General features: G+C 45.4%; 1 protein-coding gene and 1 long non-coding RNA gene across 4 annotated transcripts in view; both read left to right on the top strand.

Moving 5' to 3' along the window:
* Window positions 1-24588, top strand: part of TMEM260 (transmembrane protein 260) — a 39846-nt gene extending 15258 nt beyond the window's left edge. The window contains exons 4-16 of one of the 3 annotated variants that reach the window (XM_069856828.1): window positions 8627-8804; window positions 11744-11857; window positions 13986-14165; window positions 16194-16234; window positions 16593-16676; window positions 17082-17199; window positions 17760-17932; window positions 19239-19410; window positions 20640-20788; window positions 21678-21854; window positions 22402-22455; window positions 22837-22927; window positions 24003-24585. In XM_069856828.1, the coding sequence (XP_069712929.1) occupies window positions 8627-8804; window positions 11744-11857; window positions 13986-14165; window positions 16194-16234; window positions 16593-16676; window positions 17082-17199; window positions 17760-17932; window positions 19239-19410; window positions 20640-20788; window positions 21678-21854; window positions 22402-22455; window positions 22837-22927; window positions 24003-24275 (1804 nt within the window). In that variant the 3' untranslated portion in view covers window positions 24276-24585. Of the gene's footprint in view, window positions 1-8626; window positions 8805-11743; window positions 11858-13985; window positions 14166-16193; window positions 16235-16592; window positions 16677-17081; window positions 17200-17759; window positions 17933-19238; window positions 19411-20639; window positions 20789-21677; window positions 21855-22401; window positions 22456-22836; window positions 22928-24002 lie in introns of all 3 variants that reach the window. The other 2 variants (XM_069856829.1, XM_069856830.1) reach the window with 2 other exon arrangements.
* LOC138720595 (uncharacterized) overlaps window positions 1-25215 on the top strand; it is a 512056-nt gene that overhangs the window by 257558 nt on the left and 229283 nt on the right. The window lies entirely within an intron of this gene.

Below are 25215 nucleotides of genomic sequence, written 5' to 3'. Positions count from 1 at the left end.
TTTTCTAAGGATTGTGAATCAAATAATGGGTCCGACTAATCTAACTAATGTACCCTTTCTGCTTGCAAAGACACCGGGAGAGAAGTTCTCATTTTTAGTGGCTGGAAGCACAATTTTTACAACTCATTATTAGAGATGGGTGAGTGCAGAGCGGTATGTATTACAGCAGCACAGCTGTATATGTATTTTATCAGTCTGTTAAGAGTTGTGCTGCTCGTTAGAATCATAGAATGCTTTGGGTTGGAAGGGACCTTTACAGATCACCTAGTTCAGCCCTCCTACTTGATCTGGTTGCCTAGGGCCCCATCCAAGCTGACGATGAATGTTTTCAGGGATGAGGCATCCACTGCCTCCCTGGGCAACCTGTGCCAGTGTCTCACCATAATTACTGTAAAAAAGTTCTTCCTTATATTCAGTCTTCATCTACCCTCCCATAGTTTAAAACAGTTACCTCTCATTTTATCCCTGCACTCCCTGATCAAGAGTCCCTCTCCAGCATTCATTCCTGTAGCCCTTTTCAGAATTGGGAAGCTGCTCTGAAGTCTTCCTGCAGCCTTGTCTTCTCCAGGCTGAACAACCCCAAGTCTCTCAGCCAGTTCAGCTGCTCTGGGATAGCTCGGCATGGAGGCATTGAATTTAATTACCAGACTTTCTTTGGAAGGGACTGCTGTAGGCAAGCTTCACTCTGGCGTGGTGCTGGATGTCTGGGAGCATGTGAAGTTTGAGGTCAAGAAGTCCCGTTCCCCAGTCCCTTCCGAGTCCTTGCAAAGATTCTTCCCATCCCTGGTGCCCAGACCCACTGAGGTCCCTGCTGCCATACTAGGGCAGTTTGACCTTCCCAGCAAGAGGGACCAAGGTGGCCTGGCCCCAGGACACAAAGGGTGGCACGGAAGATCCCTCTCACGCATGCTGGTGGCATTCACAGACCTGTATTTACCAAAGGGGCAGGCAGAGACCCAATGTTATCCTACAGAAGTGCTGTCCTTACTGGACGCATCCAGCCCAAGAGGACCTATGCAAGAGGGTGCAAAGACCAGCTCCCACTAAACAAAACCCTCGCTAACTCAATGCTTCTTATCCAGGCTGGAGCATCCCGTCTTCGACTTGCAGTGCTTCGAGAGAAGAATTTTTAAAAAGGGTAAATCGGTGGTGGCAGTCCCTACTTGGATGTGAGAGTTATGGAGCAGGAGTAGCACTGAATGCACGTGGGAGGTGGTAAAGATGCTGCCTGCTTACTCCAACCCCGAAACATTGTGAATCTGTGGGAAAGCTGAAGCCGCATAATGCTAAAGTGCCTTTTGATGTGAAATATAGCAGTCAGTTATAACCAAAGTACCTGCTTTGGGTCTGTTTTGTTGTTATGTTTTTTTTTTTCTGGTGTTCCTGCCCATTTGCATGGTTTCTGTTCTCTTGTGGCCACAGACGCAACTGGGATTGGCAAGTCAAGCTGTGCTCTCCTGTCTCCAGCTTCAGCGCCAGGAGCAGAGGCTGCAGGCAGGGCTTAAGTGGCTATTCAGCTCCAGGTCCTTGAGGAAGAATAACAACTGGTTTGCTGTTCCCTGTAGTACCTGCACTGGCTCTTTGGCACCGAGAGCAGGAGAAACTGCCTTTTGTCCATTGAGTGTTTGTGACTAAGAGGCAGGCAAACCCAGAGGGACTTGGTTTTAGGGGGGATAATTATTATTACTTGGGTCCTAAAGCTCATGTTTGGATTTGGATTTGTGTTTTGTTTTTAAATATCTCAGCACCAGTGCATCTGCAGACTTAAAATGTATCTGTGGAAAGCTTGGTTGGTCTGTCTTTTCAGTCCCATCCTTTTTCAGTCTGTCTGTCCAAGGAGACCTAGTAGCAGCCTTCCAGCACTGAAAGGGGCTCCAGGAAAGCTGGGGAGAGGGGCTCTTGATCAGGGAGTGCAGGGATAGGATGAGGGGGAAAGGTTTTAATCTGAAAGAGGGGAGATTGAGATGAGATTTTAGGAGGAAATATTTTCCTGTGAGTGTGGGGAGGCCCTTGCCCAGGTTGCCCAGAGATGTTGTGGCTGCCCCATCCCTGGAGGAGTTCAGGTTGGGGTTGGAGCCCCTGATCCAGTGGGAGGTGTCCCTGCCCATGGCAGGGGCGTTGGAACTGGGTGGGCTTTAATGTCCCTTCCAACCCAAACCGTCTGATGGTTTAAAAAAAATTGTGGGTTATTTGATAAGTCAAACAAGTGAAGCCTCCTGTGTTAATTTTGAGATGTTAAATCTTTAATGCAGAGGTCGGTTATGGCATGAAGTAAAAATACATTGGTGGGACATATCTTTGCTGCCAGATAGCAAGGTCACAGCAGCACAGAGGCTGAAGATGCTTGTGGGCTACCTGGAGCCTGTGCCGTGTGCAGGGAACCGCTGACATCAGGGCCACCATCTGCAAGTGCAGAGAGAGACTGAATTTAAAAACGAGAATCCATTAATTAGTTTGTTAGTGGAGATTTTTAAAAGTGGGAGAGTGTTTTCTTATTCTGCTGATGAAAGTGGGGCTGAGATCTGCTACCTGTGAACTTTTGGAGGGAACAGAAGGCAGAAATAATCCGCTTATTTCACTGGGTACAGGTAGGTGTTTCCAGTGTTTAATATATCAGCTTCAAATACAAAACATTCTGATTATCTTATTTTCTTCTTTATGAATTTAGTGCACCGAAGACTGCATTTAATGAAAACAATTAAATTCTAGTTCCTATATATAGCCTTATACCAATAGTTTAATACATTTTTCCGAGTTATTAAAGATAATTGTTATTATATTTATATTAAGTTATTGCCATTATTGTCTAAATAAAAGTAAAAATGCTGACTGAGTTCTTTGTTATATGCATAGAGGTGTAACTTGTGCTCTTGGCTAGCAAGAAGTTTTACCAAACTTAGGGGAGAGGCTTAATTTTAAATCACAAACCTTGTTTCAGTCTTCGCCACCCAAAGAGAAGCTGAAGACTGTGATTGCAAAGACAGATTAAAATACCTAATTTCAGTTTTACTAATTATTCCTGCAAACTCGTAATAAAAACTAAATTTAAAATATTCCTGATGAAAGCAAATTTTCCTGCCCATGTCCTTAGAGTGGAGGCCCAACCATACATTCCTTCACTTGGATGCCTGAAAAGAAAAGAAAATTAATAAGTTATTTATTTTTTTGTAGTCATTTATGCTTAGGGTTGCCATGGGAAAATATTTCTCCCAAAGGACTGCATAACCTCTCCTTTGCTGCCTCTTTCTGTCCCTTCTGAGTGCCTTCTCAGATGATGGGAGTGATCAGAAGATTGTAGTTACTGGAGCGATAGGAAGGGACCTTCTTCCCCCTTGTTTGATTTTGAAAAAGTGCTCCATGTGCTTGAGCGGGTCTTGCCCCAAACTAGTTATTTTGCAAAATCAGAAATACAAGTTGTTCCCTTGAATTTTCCTCCATGTGAGATAAACAAGCCTAGAAGGCAGCTTTTATTCAAGCTCGGTGCTTCAATCCTGCTTGAAGTTCACCTGGCAGTGGCAGGTGTAATTCCCCTGGGAGAACTTACGAAGACCTTCCCCCTGTTGTGTTGGCTGCAAATCTTTTCTTCTTTCGTGAGGCGATAGCTGTATGCTGATCTGTATCTGTACTGCTACTCTGAATGGTTTCTTCTAGCTGTCCCAGCCTTCTTCTCCAAGAGGAAGTTCCTAGCCAAGCCCAGGATTCCACCTTCAATGGACAGAACCTTATAGTGGAGTTTTGCCCACCTTTTGCTCTTTGTAAATCCTCTCTTCTTGAGGGAGTTGCTGCAAGTTAGCTTTAATGGTTATAAACATTGCTATGGCTTCATTGCTGGCAACCCCTTGATCCTCTTGTTCCAGTCATCTGTTCTTGTACTGATTCCAAAGACTGGGGTAAACACGTTGGCCGATATAGATGGAAGAGTGTGGGTCTCCAGGCTGGTTGGCAGAGACTGGAGGCTGTGTGCTTGCTTCTTGTCCATTCACTGCAGTCATTTGCAGTGAATGTCTGTGTCAGACCTGGTGTTTGATTTTGGTGGGGCATGTGTCTACATACCATGAGAAAACCCCTCCTTGCCTTCCACACAACAAATGGCTTCTTAGCCTTGTTCCCTCTCTATCTTAACATTGGCAATTGGGTTGCTGAGCTGAGCTTTTGCTGCAGTTACGGGAAGTCTCCTTTACCTCTTGTGTTCACCTTAGAATCATAGAATCATAGAATAACCAGGTTGGAAGAGACCCACCGGATCATCGAGTCCAACCCTCTCCCACAACATACCCTATCTTAACCATGGAAATGCTGTCTATGCCTGTAAGTAAAGCAGCTGTTACCTTCTGGCTTCCTGATGTCCTGCTTCCTTATGCAACATGTTGTCACCAACAGCATCTTCCATTGAAGATTGCACTGTCCTCCTTTTTTAAATTTTTTCATCCTCTTTCTTGGCTTCAAGCTTCTTGATCTCAGGTCCAGAGCTCTACACGATACCTGTGCTCTTTCAGTTCTTCCCGTCTCTGTTTTACTCTCATCTTTGTGTCTTTTCTTTGTTTTCATCTCTTTCACCCGTACCTGGCTAAATGCCCACCAGTGCCTCTCCCACGTTGAAACTATTCTTTGGTGTTGTAGGTGTCTAACCTGTGTTGTCTGCACTCGAGTTGCTTTGTCGCCTCCTTGGACAGCGTGCGGCGAATCTTAGAATCTTCAAGGTTGGAAAAGACCTCTAAAATCATCATCCCAACAATACCATGCCTAGTAAACTGTGTCCCAAAGTGCCACATCTACACGCTTTTTTAAGATCTCCGGGCATAGAGAATCCAACACTTCTGTGGACAGGTTGTTCCAGTGCTTCCCCACTCTTTCAGTGGTGAAGAAATTTTTCCTAGTATCCAATCTAAATGTCCTCAGCACAACTTGAGGCCATTTCCTCTCAACCTATCACTTGTTACTTGGGAGAGGAGACCAACACCCACCTCACTACGCTCTCCTTTCAGGTAGTTGTAGAGACTGATAGAATCTTCCCTCAGCTTCCTTTTCTCTGGTGCTACTTTGCTTGACAAACTATTGCATTGGGTGGATCTGCTGGATGTGTTGGCTTTTTTCTTCCAGGTGGTCTTCATCCTTGTCTGGAGATAGCTGCTCTGAGCACTTCCACTTCCATGAATGTTTTCATGTCAATCAGCAAACTCATAAATCCATCATGGTAATAGAATCTGAAAAAAAAGCCTCTTAGTCTCCAGCTGGCATTTCCTGAAGCTACCGTCTTGATGTTCTTCAAGAATAGAACACATTTCCATTTTGTTTTTTAGCAGCTAGTATCCTTCCTAAGATCACAGAATCATAGAATGGTTTGGGTCAGAAGGGACCTTAAAGATCATCCAGTTCCAACCCCGCTGACATGGGTAGGGACACCTCCTGCTGGATCAAGTTGCGCAAAGCCCCATCCAACCTGGCCTTGAACACCTCCAGGGATGGGGCACCCATGACTTCTAGGAGCTTATCACTCCATGCATGCAGTGTGCATTCACAAGGTAAGCTTAGCATCCTGGCTTTCCCACAAATTTTACAGGAAACTAAAGGCAATACTGGCATCTGTGCTTAGTGCTGGATCCTGACCCTGCACTGCTCGGTGAGCAGAGGTGTCGTCTGTTCCACATCGCTGGGATAAGTCTTTAAGCTTTGGGTTGAGTAGCTTTTGCTTAAGCCTTATTTCATAAAAAGTGAATTGCAGGTTTGAGACTTTTTATCAAGAGGATGGGGTTTCTTTCATCTCATTTGAACCTTAATGATACACTCGAGCCTTTTCTGGGAAAGACAAGGAGAATTGGTAGATGATTATGACATTTGTCTAAAAAGGTTTTTGGGGAGGTTTTTTTTTTACCTTATTTCTCTGTTAGAATTTGAAAGGGATTTATGAAGCTGTTTCTTTATAAGGTTTGTGCTGCTTAAAGGTCTTAGTGAAAACCTAGGGATGTTGTGTAGCAGGGTTTGTGTAGCAGGGGATCTCTTGGTTTTTAATTGCACATGGCCCTGCTACCCTTTCCTGGTAGTTTTCTTTAGGAGCAGAAACCACTCCTGACTTGATTCCTGAACATTCCATTGCATCTTTTCCTTTTTCTTGATGGTGTCACATCTTTCTCGTAACAGGGAGGAGGAGAGCACAACCACACCCCTCGAGGCCAGGAACCTTGCCAGACAGGTCTTGTGTCCCACTTCTCCCTTGGAAGAGATGGACTTGGGGCTGGCTTGGTAGCAAACCAAACGGAGCAGCGTTCATGTCTGTGAACGCCTTTTCTGTATGGAATTGTGTGATTTTGGAATGTTACATTAATGCAGTGAGTGACAGAATTCCGTGTCAAATACCTGGACCTGTGTGGAACCCCAGTTGAAGTTCTGACTTTGGAAGAGTCCACGGTGGTGGGATGCATTAGTGAGCCTCATTTCCTACCGAATGGATCCTATGTCACCTTACTTCAAAAGCTTATGGGGTACTCTGCAGACATATTTAGTCTGAAACTGTCCTGTGTGCTGTCAGTTGAGCGTTTTTTTGACTGTTTTTCCCCTCTTCCATTGATGTTTCAAGACTCGTTTTTGCAATCTTGATGCTGAAACTCTGTGTCGCCCCGAGCTTGTCTCTCTCTGGCCTCAGACACCTGGGAGTTGTGTTGTTTTTCTCCTAGTGTTAACTGAAATACCTTACTGCTCACCCTCCAGCTACATCCTGCAGCTGCAGATCTCAAAATGCTTTACAAAGGAGATAAAAATCCTTCGTCCTATTTTGCAGATACCTGGGGCAACAGCAGCAGAGTGACTTGTCCCAGACCACCAAGGATGTCTGATGTTAGAGGCAGGAAGACGAATAGAGACCTGGTCTTCCTGAGCCCTCATCCCAGTCCTCTCACTGCCATGTGCCCAGATTCTCATTTTTAATGGATTAAAAAATCTCATTCTGGCTGCACGAGTCCTTCTTTGACATCTGCAGAAATAGGTTGCCTGTACCAGGGTCGTTTTGGGAGGATGGAAAGCAACCATAACCAAGGAGAGGAGCCCTTGCTGGAGAGTGGTCTGCTAGCACCTCCCTCATCTCTGTTCATAGGGGCTATAGGTTTTGTTTGTTTGGTCTCCGTTTATCTCAGAGTTAGGTGAGTAACCCCATAAGCAAGTCCTACGTGGATGTCCACTCTCCAATCACTGATGGGCAGAACAATCTGCCTGGGGACTTTGGCTGTGCTAGTGGAGATGGCCAGCATTTAGGAGCAAATTACACATGTAGCTTGATGAAGCAGTTGGCTAGCTTACCATAATTTTGCTTTAAACATGCTGGAAACATTAAGACTTAGTGAAACTGCACGTATCTGGAGTGGGACTAGAAAAACACCTAATGTTTGGTAGGGCCTGGCTTCATCTCGCAGTGGGATGGTGAATTTCTGGAGAAGAGCTTTGAACATAGCTGCAGCTATTCCTGTATTTGGATAAGGAGTAATTGAGGTGGTTATGGTGCCCTACCTGGCATCTTTTCAGGGTGACTTCTTGAACAGCAGACCTTCCTCAAGCTCCGCCAGGGGAGATTTAGGCTGGACATTAGGAAAAAATTTTTCACGGAAAGGGTCATTGGGCACTGGCAGAGGCTGCCCAGGGAGGGGGTTGATTCACCTTCCCTGGAGGGGTTTAAGGCACGGGTGGATGAGGTGCTGAGGGACATAGTTTAGTGTTTGATAGGAATGGTTGGACTCGATGATCCAGTGGGTCTCTTCCAACCTGGTTATTCTATGATTCTATGGCTCTATGATTCCTAACACGCAGAGCTGGAGCTGCCGACACAACCCAGTGTGAAGAGCCACTGTTGGTGAATGGGCATCATAGGTTTCCTGGGCTAAATCCCACCTCGTGGGCTTCCCATGCTGGCTGCAGCATCCAGCTGAGTTGGGCAAGCATCTCTGTGGGGAACGTGTGCCATAATCCCATCTGGGAGTCGCCGAGGTGCCCGGCTTTCAGGCTCACAGCCATCCCAACAGCAAGCGCTGCACCCACATCCTCCACTCCCTCCCGCTTGCTGGAGCTGACATCCATCTTCTCCGCTCCTAACCTCAGCGGTCACCTCTCCCTGCCAGGCTCATGGACACGACAGTCCCTACCCACCTCTGAGACACTAAAGACCCCTCAGGAAAGCTCTGCTAACGCTGTCGATCATCAATAGCTCTAATCCACTCTTTATTCAGCGCCTTGATGAATTTAAGGCTGCACCCTTGCTGGCATCTCCTCCAGCAGAGAGGATCCCATTAAAGGCGTGACTCCCTGGCTCGGCGTTCCACAACCCGCTGGGCCATCGCTCATCGGGGTTTCTGAACCAAATTCAATCTTGGAAGTTTTCATAGCGCTTGAGAGAAGTAGCCGACTCGTTGGTGTTGGGTGCCTTGCGAATACGCTGGCTAATGCCTGCTCTTCTTAATTGCGATTCAGTGCTAAGAAATTATTAGGAAGCTATTAACCATATAATGTTTTGGCAGGGTGCTGGGTGGCAGTCATCGTTTCTGCTGCTACAGTATGTTTGAAAAAAAAAATTAAAAAAAGAAGGACAATAAAGTAGGCTTTTTTTTTGTTGGAAAAGAAGATTTCATGTTATCTGTGTTTGCAGGCTTTCTGGCTCATATGCTGGAGGAATCCTTGCTGCGGGGGTGTTTTCATTTTCTCGTCTAACATGGCAGTGGTCCATCACGGCGGAGGTTTTTAGCTTAAACAATTTGTTTGTGGGGCTGCTGATGGCTCTCATCACACATTTTGAGGAGGCATCCACTGCAAAAGAGAGATCAAAGGTAAAACATCTAAAACAAAGTGTATAGTTCTTTTTTCTTTATTTTTTTTTCCAACTAGTTATCAGGTCTGTTTAGTTTCCTATTCATTTAGTGCTGATTTAGTTTCGTTTAAGTCAAGAAGGCCAAATTTTGGGACTGAGTTAAGCACTAGTGCTGGGTGGTGTCCATCTCTGCCCTACCCAAGGTGCTCAGAAGTGAGTCATAGAGTCATGGAATCGAAGAATGGTTTGAGTTGGAAGGGACCTTAGACCCCATGCAATTCCAACCCCCCTGCCGTGGGCAGCGACACCTCCCACTGCATCAGGTTGCTCAAAGCTTCATCCAACCTGGCCTTGAACACCTCCAGGGATGGGGCAGCCACCACTGCTCTGGGCAGCCTGGACCAGGGCCTCCTCACCCTCACAGGAAAACATTTCTTCCTAAGATCTAATCTAAATCTCCCCTCTTTCAGGTTAAAACTATCCCCCCTTGACCTATCTCTCCCCTCTCTGATCAAGAGCCCCTCCCCAGCTTTCCTGTAGTCCCTTTCAGTACTGGAAGGTTGCTATAAGATCTCCCTGGAGCCGTCTCTTCTCCTGGCTGAACAACCCCAACTCTTTCAGCCTTTCCGCTTTGCTTAAGGGTTGAGTTGGGACCTATTTGATGGGTTTGAGTTTGGTTTTTTTGATACATATAGAGTGGAAACAGGAGAAGCAAAATCATTTTTGTCTAGATTTTTTTAGAGCAAAATTTGGTTTCCTTCATCAAAGACTCAGACTGAGCTGTGGGTGTTCATGGTTTTGTTTTCAGAACTGCTATTTTTCCTTGGGGTAAATAGATACGTTCTACAGAAAACTTCATCTAATCAGAAACCCACGTTTCTACTGAAAAACTGAAACAACCAAATTTTCAGTCAGTTCTTCTTTTGAAATTAAATGTGCCCCTAAAATAATGGCATTGTTAAATACAGAGAGTTAAAATTTCATGCTGTATTCTTTACTTTATAAACAGCCCAGGCAGCCATATGATATTTTTACTCAGCAGCCTCGTTCTTTCTGCTTCTGTTTGCCCAAACATCTGTTTTCTTCTCCTCTCACAGACTTGCCTGCTGTGACTCCTGTAAATTGTGTGAATAAAAGGATTTTTGTTGGGCTAGGCTAGAATTTCAGGAGGCTGCACTGGTAGTTTACTCAGCTTCATGAGTTCTCAAATTACATGATTTATCAGTAGCTGTAGAGACCTTGTTTCACCATTGGATTTATTTATTTTTTTTTGTGAGTACTGTCCCAAGATCCTTACAATCCCCTCCACGAAGATGGAGTTGGACATTTCCCAACCCAATTTCCAGTGGAATTTTCAGATGAGATTTTCAGAAGCAGTGAAGGAGGTTGTTTTAATGTCTTTTGGGTGTCTTATCCCATGCCTTGAAGGAGCCAGGCTGCCAGCAGCAAGCTGACACCACTTTCATAACTCATGCAAACATGACCAAACTTCAGGGGTGTGCTTGGAGGTCATCAATATACTTGAAAGGTCACTGAAGTTGTTCTGAGTCCTGCAGGGCAGCTCTGAAGCCCACATGTGTTTTTCTGAGGTTATAGCAGGTTTTCCCATGTCAAGGCAGTATTTGAAGTTCAGGGGCTCTTTTCAGGGAGTGCAGGGATAGGATAAGGGAGAACAGTTTTAAGCTGAAACAAGGTAGATTTAGATGAGATCTCAGGAAAAAATGTTTTCCTCTGAGGGGAGTGAGGGCCTGAACCAGGTTGCCTAGGGAAGTTGTGGCTGCCCCATCCCTGGAGGGGTTCAAGGCCAGGTTGGATGGGGCTTGGAGCCCCTGATCCAGTGGGAGGTGTCCCTGCCCTTGGCAGGGGGATGGAACTGAATAATCTTTACGATCCCTTCCAAACCATATCATTCTATGATCTCACACACCATCCTTACCAGAGACTGGCTGATGATAGATGGAAATGTCATACTCCTCAGGGATGGCTGGGGAGGTGAGGATGGGTTATTGACTCCAGTCCAACAACATCTCTGGGACTCTGGGGACGTTTTGTCCCCTGAGGAGCTGCCCTGAGACATGGCTTCAGGTTGTAACATGGAGCAAGTGGCCAGTGATGTAGGAAGAGGAGGGGAAGCGGCCAGTGGTGTACATGGCACTGACCCAAGGAGGTTTCTATGTGGAGTTGCTCTTGTAGCCTTATCGTGCCCCACGGAACAAAAAGGACTTGGCACTGGTCTGATGGTGTTGGGACTGAGCAGAGCATGGAGCAGAAAGAGACTTTCCTTAGCATCAGCCAGGGACGGCCATGGTACCAGTAATGAACCTGTGAATAACCCTTAATGAGCACCAGAAATGCCCCGCACCATGCTCCGTAGTCTGGATGTGTTACTTGTTTGATCAGAAAGCTCTTTCCAAGATGCTAAAAATGAGCTTTTAGACTAATGAGAGACATTGCATTTAAATCCCTTTGCTTAGGAAGTTTGCATAGCCCTCATTTTAGCTCTCTGTGGCTGAAGAAGAGAAGCACATCATTCCTGTCATATAAAATGAGGTCTATGGACATAATGGCATTATTTTAGGGGAAGGCTTCTGAAAACTTTGCATCATTTGGAGTTAACTGCTGGGCAGTGTCCCTTGTGCAGCAGGGGTTCAGGACCTGGACCTCATTGCATCATTATGACATGATGGTGCTACAGATGATTTCTGTAGACATGGAAACACAGCTGTTCAGCTGGACACTTCTTTAAGAATGTTTTCTGTTAAACAAATGAAATCTCCCTGTTAATAATCCAAATCAGCCTGTGTTATAATTGACCAGTGCTCACCAACATATTTACCTTATAAATAAATAAATATTCTGTGGCCTGTGCTAAAGCTGTTTTGCTTTCTGGATGTTTTAGCAAACTGCAACATGTAATTCTGAATGTGGGTTTGTTTTTTTTTATTTTTCCTCTTTCAGATCTCTAAATTAGGTGCCTTTTGCTGCGGGCTCAGTTTGTGCAATCAGCACACGATAGTGCTTTATATTGCTTGTATCGTGCCTTGGGTTCTCGCCCGGCTTTTCAGAAAGGCGGTACGTATTTTGCTGACCCCTACCCCTGGTTTTGTAAGGTGGTGAGTAATTCTCCTTTCCGAGCACTTGTGCCACTTCTGTGTTGATATACAAAGAGGAACAGTCCATGTTCTGTCTAAACTAACATTATTGATAACCCAACAGTCTTGACACCAGTGTCAACATCCCATTTTAGGGGCTTTGCTCACACCAGCGACCAGTGACCCGCTTCTGTCTCCTGGCACGGGAGCGCTCTGCCCAAACCACTTGTGAGCAACCACAAGACCAATATTTGGAGCTAAAAACCTCTCAGCGTAGGAAGTAAGAACATGTTCAATGACCTACCAAGCAGGAAAATGGATAAATATCGGTTGTGTGAAGTCACAGGCATGTTCAGTCACTGTGCGCTGCTTCTCCTGGCTGATGGCACTGGCTTTCTCATGCCATCAGCTCATCTGGAGATGAGTTCCTGTTGATTCCCTGTTGGTAAAAGAAAAGCTGTGTCCACTGGTTGCACAGCATCTTGTGGCTGCTGTTGAGAATCAAAGAGGCAGATGGAGTAACAGCATGGCAAGAAGGGTGCAGAGGCTCCTCTCTAGAGAGAAGTCCTCTTCAGCATCTCCTTGGGTTGTGCCGGGCTCGGTGGCCTCCAGCTCTGATGCAGCCAGGACTTGAGAGTCCTGTAAGAGGCCAGCTCTCAGGTGAAGAGCACCTGGCACATGCCAACTGGAAGAAATGAAAGGCTGACTTCTGGTGAAACAGCAACTCCCTCATCCAGCCAAATGAGTCCCTTTCATCTCCTGCTACAGATGTCGTTCTCAAGATGTCTCTCCTTCTACACCTCTTTATTGAACTTGCTCGTTGTGTAAGAAGGCGACCTTTTTGCATGCCTGACCGTGAAATGCATCTGTGTGGATGAGGCTCCTGGGTGACACTTGGGGGCCCTGCGATGCTCTTGTCGTCTGGAGGTCGTCTGTGAGTCAGTGCATCATGCTGGGGGCAGTCGTGTTGTACAAACTCTACTTTGCCCTGAAAACAGCCGCACATCTCAATGACCCAGCTGCTCTGATCACTTTGCAAGTGGCTGTGAGAAACCTCCACCTCATCGCCCTCTTCTCTCCAGCAAACCCCTTTCTGACTATACATTTCCTTTAACACAATGAACTTCTGCAGTGTATTTGTGTTCTTCAGATAGAGCTTTTTTCTTTTTTTTTTTTTCAACCGGAGAGAGTCCAGAGAGACCTTTGTGATTTCCGACAAGAACAACCCTGTGCCAATATAATATTCCTGGGAAGTACTTCAGTCAACCCAGTAGTTTCTGCTGCAGAAAACCACCTATTTAGAAGGGTATTTGATGGGAAAAAGTACATTTTTAAGTAAAAACAAGCCATCTTTCTTCTGAAGGAACTGTGGCCACCATCATTATCAAGCCACTTTTTCTGCTCCATAGATAATTGCTCTGAGTGGTGCCTCTTCCCCATAACCCCAATCGCTGGAGAAGCACGTTGATTGACAGGGCAGGGGCTAACGATAAAGCAAGCGTGCAATATTCTAGGGTGGGATTTTCCAAAGCACTTAAAGGAGTTAGGCACAGAAGTCCCTTTGAAAGTCTTGTCTTCCTGACCCCTTAGGCAGTCTTGAAAATCCCACCCCAAAAGTTGGCCTATCCAATTTAGCCAGTGTAATCGCGATAAAGTAAATGGCAAAACTGACTCCTGATGATGGTGATGATGTGTGTAGTTGTACTAGAGCAGCATATTTTTTTTTTCTTGCCAGATGGAATACCAGCCAACTCTTAATCGCTGCAAAGTGGGTTATCTCAGCCTTGCAGTGCTTCAGCCATCTATGCATGTCATGCCATGATTTAAATGTGAAAGATGCAATGAGTATGATACTCATGAGTCCTAGCTAATATTATTTGCTTCACTTAAATTTCACCCTGCCATGCAAAGGAGATCAGTTTGATGCAGTTTCCTAGTAATCCACAAAATCGTAAGGTTTAACATAGCATTTTGTAGGGACTTACTATAAATTGAGAGATCAGCTCTGTGTAAATATATTTGATGTTTTTTCTTTATCTGTTCTTGAAGTTCCAGCGTGATTAAACTAAAATAAACATTGTTATGCAATATAACATATTTTGGTGCAGGAATTGTCCCTAGGCCATTTGCTGAAGTTGGGTTTATGCTTCTTGGCTGGTTTGCTGCCTTATCTCTATCTGCCGGCTTCGTCCTACCTCAATCGAGCCCGTTGGACATGGGGAGACCAGACAACTTTTCAAGGATTTTTGACCCACTTTCTCAGGGAAGAATACGGGACATTCAATCTGGTAAATAAGGGTCATTTTCTAAATGATTTTCTTTTAAGATATGCAATACCAGAACCTTTCTGTTTGTGACCGTGAGTGACTTGCAGGGAAAGAAATTGAAAATGTTTTCTTTCTGATTTTGGCCTGCTGATCTGTCAGTTTTTCTGGGAATGGATCATGTGGCTGGGAAAGCAAAGAAATAGTTCCTTTTGACTTGATGGGATGAGCTGTATTTACTGGGAGCTATACAAGTGTCGCCTGTAAGAGCCTGAAGATCAAACCGCGCTAAGAGGAGATCATAGAATCATAGAATGATTTGGGTTGGAAGAGACCTTAAAGCCCATCCAGTTCCAACCCCCCTGCCATGGGCAGGGACACCTCCCACTGGAACAGATTGCTCAAAGCCTCATACAACATGGTCTTGAACACCTCCAGGGATGGAGCATCAATTTTGTGTTTTTTCTTGTTTTCTTATTCTGATTTCCTTTTTTAAGACCGTTTTTATTTTAAGCTCAGTTATTTGAAGAGATTGCAAGCAGTTTTTTATTGCTTTGGCTTTAAAAGAGATTCTTCCAGCTTACTCATACTGAGTTGCAATGAATGGTAGGTTTGGGGGCTCTCAGAAACCTCTGTTTTGAGTTATTGACTGGTCTGTGCCCTTGCCAAGGGAGGGAGGTGCAGCATAGGGTTTGCATCTGCCTCCTCCCATCCTGACTTAGATGTTGGGCTCTGGTCACCAAAGGAGAGCAAGCGCCCAGCACCCCTTGTGCCCTTCCTGCTTCAGGGATTTCCCTACAGAGAGCTGGGAAATCTCACTGCTTGGGGGAAAAAAGAGAAAAAGATATGGTTTACATATTGTGTCACTCTTGGGGTCCTGAAGCCCCATGTTCTCAGGTATTAAGCCCCATGAATACAGCAGCAGCATCTATTCGAACACAGTGAGCATCGTCATCACTGAATTTCAGCCTTCTTGTCGGATATGAAGCAAAAGACTTGATAATTCCTGTTGCTGCCACTTAATCTTTCTAAAACTCCTACAGAGATAAGATCCACCCTCTGAAGGGCTTCTAAGATTTCCCCTGTTGTCCTGTTCCCCACCATCTCCTGAGAATGAGACTCTGTTGGGCAGAGCAATACCAAAGCATGCAAATCCCTTAACTCCTTTCTCCATCAAATGTGATGAATTCAAGTTGATGTTCAGGAGGCTTAGGGATGGACTGCGTGTAATCCTGCACCACAAATCACATTTACAATGAACTTGTCTGAAGCAGGAGCAATAAATGATGCAAAATCCAAGCGTTTGGTCCTGATGCCAGTGTCAGAGCCCTGCCTGGGTGGACAGACAGCCCTTGTGTCCCACGCCTAGGGACAGGCAGAGTCAAAAAAACCGCAGAAACAACACTTGGGGAGAAGGTTCCACCTGTAACCCAATGATGAGTCTGTTTCCCAGACTTGCACCATGGATAGCAAGTCTCTGAAATAAAAAATGTCATTTATCCATACGGTTCTACCTCCGTTAGGGCAGAGGGGGCAGGAGCAAGTCTGGTAAGCAAGCAGGAATTGAGGCCCAGGTGCTTGTGTCAGACTGCGGGGAGATGTCCCAAAAAATATAGATAGGAATGGTTGGACTCGATGATCCGGTGGGTCTTTTCCAACCTGGTGATTCTATGATTCTATGAAAATGATTGCACCATCAGATACAGTGGAGCTCATAGTTAAACCATACGATGTGCTAGAGTCAGGGGGTAATGGACTAGTAGCACCTTGAAAAAATGCTTATCCAGGTGGTAAATGCTACTCAGTTGCATGATGTACAAGAAGAACGGGAAAGTAAATCTTGCAATGAAGGTTTGAGTAGAATCTGCTGTCTTGGTGTTGTTCAAGCCATTCCTATTCCTGTTGACCAACTTGGGGCACTGCCTGAAGGAGTTTCGAGAAGTTTTTGTGCTCAGGGCTCTGCAAATGGAAAATGAAAAGACTTCTCCTTGCCTCAGGGATACAGCAGTCAGCGTGTGGGTTTCTCACGGGTTTTCTTTCTTTTCAATCTAGGCCAAGTCCGAGACAGGATCCAGTATGAGAGAGATGCTGGCGTGAGTAAAATCTTGACCGTGCCTTTTAGTGGAGAGAAACCTGTTGGTGCTGCTGTCGTTTTGGGCGAGGTGACTCCTGTCCTGCCTTTCCTCGGCTCAGTCTAGAGCTGGGGCCGTGGGGACAGGGACAGCATGCCTGTCTGTCTGTCCTCCCCATGGAGGGAAGAATGCTGGGTCCCTCTCCTCAGGGATTTTTCATTCAATAGTCCTGACATACAAAGCGAGCTTGTTTCCATTTCTGGTAGACTTCATCACTGCACAATAGGAATATGTTACGTTGTGCTTATTCTCTGCTTCTCTTGACACTTACATTGAGTACAGGCAGCGATTTGGGGGTGACCCATTGGTTTCTCCACAGTTTTCAGCTGTCACAGATGAAGTCAGAGCTCACCCTTCCCATCCTCGCCCTGGCACTCGTGGCCTGTGTGAGCGCGGCACTGCCGTAAGTTGGAGGAGGATATTTGCTCCATTGTGAATTTCCTTACTGGCTGCATGGGCAGCTTTCTTTGCCTTGTGCCACAGGGAGCTATTCTGCTTCCTGGTGCAAAAATTTCAGTAATTGGCTGTGGTCTTGTATTAATTAAGAGCAAATTATCCCTGCTCTTGTGAACGCTGTGACTTTTTAGACAGCAGATTTAAAAATCTTGAAATCCTGATGCATTTGTGCTTTGAAAACATAAGTTCTGTAAATTGCAAAGGTAAAGAAATGCTTATCAGCTCCTTTTGTTGGTCTTCAGCTCCTTGTATTAAATGCCTTCAGGTATGTGGAAAGGTAGTTGTTCTCACACACATGTAACTTCTGTCTCTCTTTTTATTATGGTGCTAAAGTGCTATGTATTTTTAATAGGACAAAGCAGCAGAAATCATCCGTGATCTGGCTCTTTGCTGGAATGCTCTGTGTTTATTCCATCTTCTTTGCTTGGAGAGCAAATTTGGATATTACAAAACCTCTCTTTCTGGGTGTGGTAAGTCACACTCCAAAAATTTCTATGGTGTGTTAATTTTTCCTTTCACCAAGGGAGATTTAGATTGGATAATAGGAACAATTTCTTTCCTAAAAGGGTGATGAAGCACTGGCAGAGGCTGCTGAGGGAAGTGGTGGAGTCTCCATTCCCAGAGGTGTTAAAAAATCATGTAATTGTGGCACTTCAGGACATGGTTTAGTAGCCACGGTGGTGTTGGGCTGACGTTTGGACTTAGAATCATAGAATCACAGAATCGTAGAATCACCAGGTTGGAAGAGACCCACCAGATCATCGAGTCCAACCATTCCCACCAATCTCTAAACCATGTCCCTCAGTACCTTATCCACCCGCACCTTAAACACCTCCAGACTTGATGATCTTCAAGGTCTTTTCCAGCCTTAACAGTTCTATGATTCCATAATTCTATGGTTTTTGGAAGAAGACTTAAAACCACTTACTCAGGAGCAGGTAGTTGTCTTAAAGCTGCGTAAGCTGCAAAAATACAGCTACTTATTCTGTTTTCTTATGGCTGGAAAAACAGCTGGGATTTTGTTCCGTAGGTGGAGCGATTCTGGTTGCAGAGCAACGCGGTGGTGGCTGTGCTGGCTGGGCTGGGGCTGGCCGTGCTCACCTCGGTTGGAAGCACTGTGCTGGAGGGCAGCCGGGTGCTGCCATGGCTGGAGTGGCTTTCTGCTCTTGCTCTTGTCCTTTCTCAAATCTGGGTGAATTACAGGTAAGAAATTCCCCGAGCCCATGTGTTGGTGCAGCCCTGCTGGGGGCTGCTGGGTGCCATGTGTTGGAGGGCTGCTGTAAACCTCCTACCTCTGTTTCTGGGGTTTCTGTCCTTGTCTTGAAATGGGAGAGGCAGTTTTCATGTCCCACCTAAGCTTACAGGGTCACAGCTTGCAGGACCTTGTTTGATTTCCCTCAGGATCACCAAGCGTCAATTCCAGGCTCTAAATTGGAGTGTTGTGTAGTTGAAGGAAGAAAACTCTGTAGATACATAAACTTCTAATGAAAGAAACCTAAGAGGGTTTGCAGAATTCCTTTGACCTGAACAGTCACCTCCTTCCTTTGCTTTACTTCAGGTAACGTTGTGCCGTAGGGTTTCTCTTAATTATTTTCCTTCTTGAAGAGTTAGCATAGAGCTTCCGTATCCCATAACCACATCAAAGATTCTTCAGTGACTTGGGTTGTCAAACATTGGGACGGGCTGCCCGGGGAAGTGGTGGAGTCGCCATCCTTGGAGGTATTTAAAGGATGTGTAGATGTGGCCCTTGCACTTAGGACATGGTTATGGGGTGAACTTGGCAGTGTTAGGTTTATGGTTGGACTTGATGATCTTCAAGGTCTTTTCCAACCTAAACAATTCTACGATTCTGTGTTTCTGGGTAGGAATCAGTGCAGTACTAGGGATGCTTAAGTAGAAGCTGTACCAATGGGTGAAGTGTAGAGCATGCGGAACTTCATACACAGGAATCTTTCCTTCACCTACGTCTTCTCCCAAAGGCTGGTTCATAGGTGAGCCAGTCATAGCCCATATCTTGAGCCATGTCAAAGAGTGTCCTCTTGAGTCCATACCTGAAGTGTGTGTGCACACGTTTGTTTAACAAAAGGGTTCTAATCTCAGACAATGTTGATCTACTCCTTCCTGATGCTGCAAAAACTTGGTGGTTTAGTGCTTAATAAAAAGCATTACTTAAAAGAACAGGAAGGATTTCAAACACTCTATAGAACCATCATTTTACTGGCACTTCCAGCTCCAAGTAGTATAGTCTTCAGGTATAACCCAAGAAAGAATCAGAATCAATGTGAAGTTGTGTATGTTGGCAAAACTGCAGTGGCTTGCGTCTCCGGCGCTGGTCTCTGGGCGACTGCAGTCTAAATCTTCATTTCTGTATCTCTTGTTTCTCTGTAAATGAAAATGATGCAAGTTCTGACCAGGGTGAGCTTCACCTATAGATGCCTGTTGCTGTTCTGGTTTGAGCTCTAGCCACTCAAGTATCTATTTTTAATCTGTTTTCATCTGTTCTCTTAAGCACCTGTGATCAGAGCAACAACTATGTCGTTGATAAGTTTGCAAGGAATCTGCTGTCCTCTATGCCGATGGGTGCAGTGATCTTGCTAAGAGGAGACTTACCTGGGAATGCTCTTCGTTACCTCCATTATTGCGAAGGGATGAGGCCAGATGTCACCTTAATGGACCAGGAGGTAGGTTGAGGAAGTAATATGAAAAGAGGCAACAGGCAGATTTAAAAATAGGAAGCAAATGTTCAGTTGTTCCTTTCTGTCCTCAAGGGGGTCTCTTTGTTCAAATAAAACTCAGGATGCAGTAATGGAATTGATTTCTTTCTGAAGGATTGTGGGTGGCTCTGGGATGGAGCGTAGCGTGCAAGCCCCATTCAAGCCCCAGAGCCAAAAGGGAGGCAACAGTAGGTAGAGGGAAGGGGTAGATCAAGTCCTTCATCACAGCAGAGAGCCAGATGTGGCACAGGGGTGATGTTTGCCTTGCTGAGGAAGCTTTGTCCCTGCTGTTTTCTGTGTTTGCACTAAAATATAGATATCGAGGCAGCAGAAGGCTGTTGGAGGGCACCAGGTCAGCAGTTGCCTTGTATGCAATGCAGCTTTGGGATTTCTCCCAAGCTCTTTACCATGCTGAGTCTCATTCTTCATTATGCCTCATTCCAAGGTTTGTTTAGATATTAGGAACAAATCTGTTACTGGGAGGATGGTGAGCCACTGGCATAGGTTGCCCAGAGAAGTCAGGGGTGCCCCGTCCCTGGAGGGGTTCAAGGCCAGGTTGGATGGGGCTTGGAGCCCCTGATCCAGTGGGATGTCCCTACCCATAGCAGGGCAGTTGGAACTGGATGATCTTTAAGGTCCCTTCGAACCCAAACTTATTCCATGATTCTATGATTCCCTACATCCCCTGTGTTACCTTGGCTTCCCAAAAGGTGATTTTGCAGATTCCTGCCTCTAGTTTTTACACTAAAACAGAGGTGCTGTGTGTCCCTAGGTGATGTTTCCACTCTCCTTTTTTCCTTAGAAACAGGAGAAGAAAAGTCCTCCTTACCGAAGGGGACACTGGCACTTCCACTGCCACATCAGTCCTCGCACCTGGCTTTGCAGCAAGGGTTTGTGACTGGTTGAGAAACCCAAACCCCAGCGCCTCATATTTAACCAAACCAAAACCTCTCACCAGCAGTAGTCATTTCATGTTTCCTTTGTCCCCTCAATAGAGAGGACTGCGTGCCTCTGATCAGAAACCATTGGTGACCTGGTCTGATGGTGTGGTCCCAGGAGGTTGTTGAAATGGGAGGTGACCTTACTGAGCAAATAGAGTCATTCTTCCTGCTGAAACCATCTTCTGCGGCTCCTGAAAGTATAAAGATTGAAAACCTTCTTTCTTGTTTGAATTTTGCTTATGTTTTTGGTGATAGATGATGACTTATGAATGGTATTTACCCAAGCTGGCGAAGCATTTACCTGGTGTTTATTTTCCTGGGAACCGATGGAATCCTGTGGAAGGAGTATTACCCGATGGGACACTTGCTTTTAATCTCCATCGTTTCCTCAGAGTAAATAAACAGTAAGCATTTCTTTCATACGTAACAGCTTTCCTAAAATCTTCAACTTTTTTTTCTTGAAATTGTTTATGGAACAGCTTGGTACTGCATCCAAAAGACCAATTTTCTCCTCTGACTTCCTCCCTGGTGGTGAGATTATTTTTGCAATTAAAGCAAATATTTATGCAGAAGTAACTCCATCCAGTTATAATATTGCTTGTGGCTTTGAGGTTGGTTTGGGTTTTAGGAAGGAAAAACAAGAAGGTGATCAGCAGAGAGTATTTACTGATTTATTTTTTTTTGGAGGTGGTGATACAATTCATCAGAAAAAAAAAGGAACGTTCCCGTGTACTCAAAAGGATGACGGTTGGAGAGCAAACCGCTGCTGCTTCTTCTTCGTGAACATTGTGGCCAACTGATTAGCATAGAATGAATGTATTGCAGGAATAATCATCATATAAAAATAGCTTAGTAAGAGTGGAGAAAGGATTAGATACTCACATGAATAAGAATAGCATCTGCATTTAGACTAGCCAGGGTGAGCCCTGCGAGTGTGGGTAGGCAGAGGAGCATTGCCAGGTGCCGTCGGGAAGAAACCGGCTTCTCCTACAGCTTCTGGCACGTTTGTGAAGCCTAACACAGGGGAGAGGATGTGTCTCCTGTGCTGGCTGCACAAGATGTGCAGTGCCAGATGGGGTATTGGCTTGCAGGGGTCGAGCTGTTCTGCAGGCTGACCTGGAGATGTGCTCTTTCTGACATGAAGTGGTCTGGACAGGTATCTCTGCTGCAGGAAATGTTGTGCTGCTTAAGACCTGTCCCCTGCTCTGGGATGTGTGGTTTGCTCAAGCAAGCGAGACAGCCCATAGTCTCTGGCGTGGCTTCACGATTGCTCTCTCTCTTTTTATTTGGCAGTAAGGAGGTGTTTGTCTGCATAGGTCTGCATGAAGGGGACTCAACCTGGAGAAGGAGCTATACGCTCTGGCCATGGGGTGTATGTGAAAAGTTGGTGTCTTCCAATGTTGTCTTTGACCCAGGAGAGTGGGTTCATCTTACAAGAAATCTCTATAACTGGACTGAAGACTATGGCAGGTATGCCAGAGGCACGACTGCTTCTTCCTGCTCATCATTCTTCTGCCAGGAGCGTAACCACATCCATTGCAGTGTTAGAGAAATTAAACGTGAGCCATAATCATAATGTTTTGTGTTCCAGAATATATTATAAATCTGCAAGGGGTATTTTTATTAGTGCTGAAAATAGAGAGTAAGTTTCTACTCAAATATCAGGTCCAATTCTGATCTTAAAACTTGATCAGGTGCCAAGAAACATTGGGACATCCAACGCTTTAAATGTCATAGACTAAACTGTGTTGGGTAGTAAAAAGTGTCTCTCAGTTTAAGGGTGCTGTGAAACACCTGATGTACCAGAGGCTCCTTCTATGGAGAGAGAGAGGAATAAAGTTTTATGAAGGGCTGAGGACCAACTGAATTCCTTGTTCTCAGAGCCGTAGGCAGCATTGATGGGTTTTCTTCTGCCTGGGAGGTCTGTAGCTGTTTGGCTTAGAAGGGCTGACTGCCTGGTGGGTGAAACACAGTGACATGGATCTGATGGCTGAATTTTCTTCTCATTCCTGTTTAGTTTCGAGCCCTCTTCCTGGGAAGCTGTTGCCAATGAGGAGATGTGGCAAGCCAGGTGATGCTCCTTTGCTCCCTTCCAACAGCTCGTGGGCAATGCCAGCTCACTGGTGTGGAAATACACACCAAAATGGGCAGCTTGATGGTGCGTGGCCTTATTGGAGCTAAATGCGCCAGGCTTTAGAAGGGAAAAGTTGGCAGAATGAGATGAAGGGTGCGTGGCCTCCGGCAAAGCGGTTGTTTGGTTCACCAAAAGGTTTTGCTCAAAGTATCTCAATACTTCATGGAGTGAACTCTCTGTCATTGATGACTGAAATGGAGAAGCCGGTGTGTGTTCCCATACAATTGAATTGCTCGTGTTGAAGATTTGTATAACCGTGTGATGTGAGCTGGTTACATGAAGCAGTTATTATATGGAAGTTTTTCCCTGTTTTTCTAGGATGAAAACAGCTTTCTTTATATTTGACCTTGCAGAAACTGCCAGTGTGAGTGCAGAAATGAAATCACAACTTTACACCTTTGCATACACTGTAAGTCATATATTTTGGTTGTGAATTGCGGTCTCCATCCTTGTTTTCTTTTTTTTTTCCATGTCTGAATTCCATAGAAACACACCAATCCCATATAGGTTAGCAGTCCTATCATCTGCATTCTCCTTCTTTCATCCAAACTGGGAGCACAGCAGATTCAAAGAGATTGGTTCAAGGGTTTTGTTCATTCCTTCTTGCCCCCTTGGTCACAGAGGGTGCCAAAAGTGAACCCAGTTACAACCTGCTTTTGCTATAATTATATTGTCTGTTCTGGGCTCCAAACCCTTGCCAAGAGATTGCTTGTCTTGAAGTCTCCTCTATGCACTTGTCCCCTCTGTCATTACACAGTCGTGCATCTGAGCCAGCCAGTGTAAAATCTGTCAGTCTTCTCACTGCAAATTAATTCTGCTGCATTTCACACTGAAGAATAACACCCGTAAGCCGGTGTAGGTATCTCTGGAAATACTCGACTGCCTGAGATGCCAACAGATGCACAAAACGATCAGTGTGTGTCAGCAGAGACGAGGAATGTTTCATACCCCAGCAAAGAATCAGTAAATAGTTTCCTTTCAACTCTTGCCCATTTTGCTGTGATTTTTGCTGTTCTGCAAAGTTCTCAGGCACGTGCCTGCTGCTGAGCTTATGAATATTCCCACTCAAGTCAACAGACTGCTTAAGTCTGGTGGAAGACGTCCTGATCTCCTGAAATATTGTGTAAATGTCTTGCCAGGCACGGCAGTTAAATCTCTTTTTCTCCCCAGGCTGGTGTAACACCTCTCTTGGGGGAGTGCATAATGTGTGGTGGGGTTATCATGTTCATCTGTAACGTTTCTAAACAAACAGCTGCTGTAGGAAGGGAAACGTTTCAGCCCCCCCTTGGATTTCTGATTCACGCTATTACGCATCGCATGGCAAACACGGAGCGTGGTACAGAAATGCTCCGATTCTGGACTTGGACATCTAAATAGCATCTGTTCCTTTGCAGGCAGTTTTGAAGCGCTGTTAAGAGCTGTTGGTCCCCTTTGCTCAATTAATTTGTCCCTCTCTTTTTTTTTTGCCCCCCTCCCTTCAACAGTCGTACAAAGAAATTGTCAACTCGCATCCAAATCACCCGGTGAACTGGCACAAAAACTACGCCATCGCCTGTGAGAGGATGTTGCGCCTCCATCGGGTGGGTATGGATCCCGAAGTGTTGCTCTCTGAAACTGTGAAACATTTCCTTCTGTACACCGAGAAAGCGGAGGATGATCCCCAGCGGGAGGATATTCTGCAGGCTGTGAAGCACCTGAAGAAAGAGCTGCAGGGGCTGAGGAAAATGAAAGAGGATCTGAGGCTGGGAGCTGGGTAGTGCCTGGTCCTCCACCCGCCTGCTGAAGTGCTGAAATATTGAAGTCAGGACTTAAAAACTGAATTAGTCCTTGACAACGTGAGAATGGCTTAAAAAGGTGACAGAAATGGCAGCGGAGAGGAAATCAAGTGTGATTGTCTCCACAGGAACGTACTGTTGTTTGGTCTTTGATTGCTGTTGCCAAATGAACTGTTTGCATTGGTTTTTGTATAGGGAAAAAAAGCTCATCGCTAAATAAAACAGTGGGCTTCAAAAAGGAGCGTTTTCTTTTAAGAGGAACCTGTGAGTCTATTCTACTGTGAAGATCTTTTTTCTTTTTTATGAATGCAGCATCTTTTGTAGATGCAAAAAAAATGTATTTAGCCTTTAAATGTTTCTTCTGTTACTGAGCCAAGAGGGTTTCTACAGCCGTTTTTCTCGAGCTGTGCTGTGTCTTATTATGGTCCCAGGGCAGTGTGTTTGGGTACATTTCCATCAGGACAAGCACTTGGGATGGTGTCTTTTGCGGGTGCACGATTGTTCCCTGTTCCTCGGCTGTGCCTGCACCCCAAGGTGCTGCAGACACGATGTCCCTGTGTGAGATGGTGGGTAGAGACCAACCCAAGTCTTCCTGCCTCCCTTGGTTTGTGGGGATGGTTCTTTATATTCATTACATTTATTTTATTCTGGGATTGACTTAATTGCTCTAGTTCTCCAACAGTGAGCAAGCAACTTGTATGTTTTCCCTTGCTGTGACTGCAGACAGTGACGTGGCATCATCTCCTGCTCTCCCTGCCCCTGTGGCAGAGGGACCGTGGTGCTGAGAGCCTGCCTGGGGACACAGGAGCAGCTCCTCTGGGACACTGCTCTTCCCAGGGCTTTGACATCTGTGTTGCAGCCTCTTTCCGTTCGAGCCCATAAGGCTTTTCTGCTCTGCCACGTCCCCCTAGGTACTGGGGAT

This window comes from Phaenicophaeus curvirostris, chromosome 5 (assembly GCF_032191515.1).
Source record: "Phaenicophaeus curvirostris isolate KB17595 chromosome 5, BPBGC_Pcur_1.0, whole genome shotgun sequence".
In the NCBI taxonomy this organism is placed as follows: Eukaryota; Metazoa; Chordata; class Aves; order Cuculiformes; family Cuculidae; genus Phaenicophaeus; species Phaenicophaeus curvirostris.
This window is presented reverse-complemented; position numbering and strand designations above follow the sequence as displayed.